The following is a 6,026-nucleotide window of genomic DNA, read 5'->3' on the forward strand; positions in this document are numbered from 1 at the left end:
ATCATATAAAAATTACCATTTACCAATATAACATTTAGCAAAATAGGATTACACTGTTGGGGCTTAAATATATTAATTTAACTATATATACTAGTAGACATAATTATGTGATAAATGTTTACAAAACACAAAACTTATACAATATGTACGATTTTATTTTTGTGTCCCCCACACATTGGGGGTAAACACAAAAATAAAATCGTATCAGTCGGAGACGCGGGTTCGAATCCCGCTGGAGCGGTCAATTTTTGATATGATATTAAAAAAAAAAAACTTATATAAGTTGAGAATCTAGTTTTGTGCGTGCGCGCGGCGCGTGTTGTGTGTGTGTGGGTGTGTGTGTTTTAATTATCTAAATCTTTATCTTTGATGGTTTTATTTTGTTTTTTTTTTCATTGAAAATTCTATAACTAAAGTACAGACTTAGTAGCTCCGATACAATTAGAACGTGTTTATTTGTTATTATTGTACATATATAATTATATATAATTTTTCTTTTATAATAAATTAAATTATTTTGTATTAATTTTCAAACAAATAAAAAAAAAACATTTCAATTTCATTACTACGGGGTCAAAAAATTCAATTCGTGCTGTTTTAATTGCACAAGATCGATCGATCTTTTCCATAGTTTCGCCGCAGCCACGTCAAATGCACTGGACTGCTTTTTAAACAATTCCTTAGTAACTAACTCACAGTTATCAAATATTTCACCGCTAACTAATCCAGCGTCTTCGTCCAGGGCTATATGAATCCCTGTCTGCGCTCCTTCGAATGGATTCTTGAAAAACAGATGCAAGGGAATTCTCACTAGGAATCCCAATAAAAATCCTATTGTTGAACTACAGCTGTCATATATCCTTGTTGCTACGCATCCTGGATCAGCGTTATTCACAACGACATTACAATTCTCTATCCTCTTCGTCAGCTCGCGCGAGAACAGCACTAAACACATTTTACTGTTTGAGTATATTCTAATTCTGAACCAGTAACTAGTTTTGTCATAATTATCAACATCAAATGAACTAAGATGACGACTTATTGACGTCGTGTTGACTATTCTGCTCTTATCAAACGGTTTTCCCGTTTTTATCAGCAACGGGAGCAAAAGAATAGTCAAAAGAAAATGACCGTAGTAATTAACATGCATTATAAAATTCATACCGTCTTTTGTTAAGAAGTCTGCTGGTATACCAACGCCTGCGTTATTCATTAATATATCCAATCTGTTTTCATTTTTCATTATATCGTTTGCGAATTCACGGACTGAGTTTAGAGATGATAGATCAAGTAATTTAAAAACAACATTTCTGTTACCTGTCTTTTCTATAATAAGTTTTTCAGCTTGTAAGCCTTCGTCTTCGAAAGGGCAAGCCACAATGACCCTAGCGCCTCTGGTGGCGAAGTCAATGGCTATATTCAAGCCAATACCACTCGTACCACCTGTGACGATTGTGGTACGTCCATCGAGTCTCTTCTTTGATTTGCATATTGCGTTCGTTTTCTTCCGATAGCGGCTTAATAACAAAATTATTATTAAAACGCAAAATGTATACAATGTGTACACAAACATAGTAAAGTTATCAGTAAATATTTAAAAAATAGCACTAATATTTTTAACGCACTTCTAGAATTTAATTTATTTGAATTGAATATGTATGAAGCTACGATTAAGTCGATTGATGGAATAAATACTCAGAATTTGAATTCGTAAGCGAGCTCAAAGTGCGTGAGTTGCCAACTGCCGCTACTCACAAGTGAGTTATATTTAAGCAAATGACGATTACATAACGTAACACATACCTATACTCTTTTTTATACAATTGATAAAGAATGAATGATTAAAAATAATTATTTAGCAAAGATTAAGACTTAATAATACAACATATTATACCTACAACACTAAAGTAGGTACCTACTGCCACTAGTGAAAGTAAAATAGGCAATTCATGTAACGAATTGTTTGTTCAAAAACCATACATATTATTTTATTACATAACAAATAAATGTGCCTCGGAGAGCACGTTAATCTGTCGGTTTCGGTTGTTATCGTAGACACCAAATAGCGATCGTTACTCATAGTAGGGATTATGTATCCACCGACCGGAAGTGAAGGAGCTTGGTAATTAAGCCCTGACCTTTCTCCTACATGGATAAAATTACCTATGCTCAGCAGTGGGATGTTACAGTGAATCACATATTTTAATGAGTTTAGAATTTGTTGTGTGGTTACGGCAGTACAGAATATAGCCACAACCTCTCTTCCCATGGGTGTTGTAAGAAGCAACTAAGAGATAACACAGTTCCACTACCACCTTGGAACCTCTATCCAATTACTGGCTTTGAAATACACAGGCCGAAGACGGGCAGCAGCGTCTTCGGTGCAACATAAATGAGTTCACGCCATTTTTGGCGCGAACTTGTGAAGGCCTATGTCCAGCAGTGGCCTGCGACAGGCTGAAGTGATTAGATTTTATCGTATTTGTGAGAACTAAACGAAACGAAATCGATTTTATTTTAAGTTATTTATTTTTAATAATATAAAGTAGGTGGTCGAAAAAATAGTCAATTAAATACGTATTGTTAGGGATATCTATCAAATTTACATGAGACACGCAGCAAGCACCAGCTTTCAAATAAAAAAGGAATAATCAAAATCGATACACCCAATAAAAAAATTATGAGGCAACATAAAAAATACAGTCGAATGGAGAACCTCATTCTTTACTACATTCTTCTCTACTTAAATATTAAAAAAAATGTAAAATTAATCATTGTGCTTTCATTTTGTGTATGTCAGAGTTGTAATTTAACTATGAGCTTTTTTTCTTGACATTGTAAACGTTTTTTATTTGATTTATTTTTAATTTAAGGCGACAATTAGTTATGGTAGCTTGCAAAAACAAAAAACTTCAATTACATCGACCAGTAATACAACATATGTACACGAAAAATAGTCAAGTAAATACGCATTATTATACATAGATAACTCAAAAAGTAGTCGACAGATCTGCATCATATTTAAATGGGTCCATAGGATAAACATCAGCTTTCGATTTTAAAAAAAAGTTGAGGTAACATACATAATTTTTTTTAAATTGAATAGAGGACCTCCTCCTTTTTTGATGTCGGTTGAAATAAAAGAACATTCAAAGTCAAATACTGAGATCAATTTTAAACTTAAAATTAAATTATTAACATTACTGAAGCTTCATTAATTAAAAACAACATACTGAAAAACACTAATGTAGGGATAAAAGATAGGATTAGATTATAAGTTCCATGTTATTTACCATTGCTGTATTTTTGCCATCTCTTGTGAGAAGACTTACCTACTCACAAAAAATTTTTCGTAAAAATCAAAAAATAAAATTGAACCTTTTATTCTATCACCCCAAAATTTTACGTTCATCTATCGCATGTCGCATTACAGGGCCGCGGAGTAGGGATAAAGTGAAAGGCGCATGGCGGAGCAGCCAAAGCCAACATCGCGGCGCCCATAGGTCGCATCAGCTGACCACGTAGCATTTATTTCCGCGGTATTTGTGTGTGTTGATCCGTGTATTAACGTAAATGTTTTTATTCACATAAATTTCACTTGCATCGTGGTCTCATAAAACACATTTTTTTTTTAATAGGCACACTGCAATATTCCTGAAGTGGAACCTTGTCAATGTCCAAAGAGCAATAAAGCTCTACGTGACATTGGCGGAATTAACCATTACACCAATCAATCAACCAAGGGATTTAAAAATCTGTGCTGATTTGGCACTATTGAAAGCTTAAAATCCTAAAGAACATGATGAAGAGAAATAAAAAAAAAACAACGCCAATATTTTATTTTATTTTATTTACAAGGATAAAATATTTAATAATTCCTTAAGGAAATATAAAAAAATAACGTACTGACTTAGACTTAAAACTAATAGCTAATTATCACACTATTATGTATTGTAAATACATATTAATCTTCAATTAATTTCTTCTACAGATTAAACTGTCTAATGGATTCAAGTTCCTAAACAGTATGACATACAAACAGGATACGATGATCCCTGTGGATCTCTCCACCGTGAGGTCGGAGAGCACCTAAATCCACCAGTCCCGGTTGCTATTATAGATACCTCTTAGCGATCATTACTCATAGTATAGAATATATCCCACCAACCTGCAGTGGAGCAGCGTGGTGGATAAAGCTGCGATCTTTCTTCCACATGGAGAAAGAGTTCTATTCCCAGCAGAGGAATGTTACAAGCTGAATCAGACTCTGATACGAAAAAATCTACTAAGAAGTAAAATTAATAACAACGTTGTCACAAAACGGCTCTAACGATTTTGATAAAGTTTATAGCGATTTGCACGGCCGAAAAATTTATATTTTCAATAAATATTGCTTAGACTATTTTCAGCCAATTAGTTTGGTCGCACAGGCATTTATTTAATATTTTGCTCCCAAATGAAAACCTTTTTATTTTAAACATATACATTTTGTCTTCATACTATTTAGAATTACAGCTAACTTGATCTCCAACAGAAATGTTTTATTCTGCACACGTTAACATTTGTACATACATTTTCAAAATATTTTTTAAAATGTATCGAAACAATATTTACAACCGTCTAGAAAAATCTGTACAATAAAAAAAGCAGATAACTCCTTAAGAAACGATTTAAGGTCTAATGGGGAGTGAAGTCTGGGAGTGAAGTCTGGGAGTGAAGTCTTGTGAAATAGGAAGTCTGACCTGTCATGGGAATGACGTTTTACCGCGCCAAGTTTCTTGCGAGCAAAGATAATATTTTTAATTGTCACGATAATCGTTCAAAAGGAATTAGCTGCAGTTGCGTGTCGAAGCTGACACACAATTTTCTTGAAGATAAAACTTCTTTTGACGCACCGCACACATATATTTTCGTTGGTAGTAAGTTAGGCTGATACGTCACGCTCTGAGGTGAAAGGCTCGATCGGGTGATCTCGGGACTTATTGGAATTATTGCTTGATTGCGATCGCCATGAAGTTTTCAATTCTGTCGTGTGGTCTTAAGCACACAGTCTATTTTTTTATGTTTATACAAATAAAGTTTAAAAAAAAAGAAACGGCAAGTTCTATTTTATTTTACATGGCAATTATTTTTATAGTTAATTATTTCAAATTTTGTATGTAATGTAATAGAAACAAATGAGGACATACAGACAATAAAAATACACATTTACGTTACCCAAATATTAACGATAATTTAAAATCAATAAAATATGTGTTTATAGGGTTTTAGGGTTAATTATGTATTTTGCATTACTATCGTTACTATAAAAACAACCTAAAAAATATATCAATGATAATTGATGACACTTCAAGAGAATTAGTGTCACGTTTATCATGTATATTTTGAAAGTACTCAGTAATGAGATGTAATTATCTATTTTTTTTTACATATAATTTCAGCTATGTAATGGCTACATTTAGTTCATTTAAGTCGCGAGTGAATAGGTTATTTCTAGATAAACGCTTCATCCTAGATCGCAAACGCGTCTTATCATGAAAAAAAAACATGCATTTTTATGTCCCTAAACGAAACATGATTCGAAACACGTTATATACACTATATATAGCCGTTGCTATTTAACTTTTATTAGTCGAATTTGTGTAACGTTTTGTGCTCGACTACTCAGAACGTTCGAAATTTAAAATTACTTTATGTTTGTGGTCAGACAGCGCCGTGTGTCAAGTAATAATTAGAGCTTAACAATATTCACGTTCGAAATTTGAAAAAAAAAAAAAAACGAGGATGCTTTAGACCACACGACTGAAGAAAAAAACTTCTGCACAATGGCCCTGCACTGTGTTTTAGATATAAGAAACGTAACTGGCTATGAGAGAAAGAGAGAAAAAAGGTATGCTCACACCTTTTTCTCTCTCGCTCCGTTCACCTCGACTGATCACAATCACATTCCCAAGTCGAGCGTGCGTAAGGAAGTTTCATTTCAATGAGTACGATTATAATTACGACGTGTCGTGGTCAGACGCCAG

General features: G+C 33.5%; 1 protein-coding gene across 1 annotated transcript; it reads right to left on the reverse strand.

Annotated features, from left to right (window-relative positions):
- Positions 1–364: 364 nt before the first annotated feature.
- Positions 365–3,313, reverse strand: LOC123654807 (retinol dehydrogenase 11-like). Its single transcript, XM_045590692.1, has 2 exons — positions 3,294–3,313; positions 365–1,517 (listed from the first exon to the last, which is right to left on the reverse strand). Exons 1-2 carry the CDS (start codon positions 3,311–3,313, stop codon positions 566–568), a joined length of 972 nt encoding a protein of 323 aa, XP_045446648.1. The 3' UTR covers positions 365–565.
- Between the last annotated feature and the right edge of the window lie 2,713 nt (positions 3,314–6,026).

Source organism: Melitaea cinxia, chromosome 6 (genome assembly GCF_905220565.1).
Source record: "Melitaea cinxia chromosome 6, ilMelCinx1.1, whole genome shotgun sequence".
Classification (NCBI taxonomy): Eukaryota; Metazoa; Arthropoda; class Insecta; order Lepidoptera; family Nymphalidae; genus Melitaea; species Melitaea cinxia.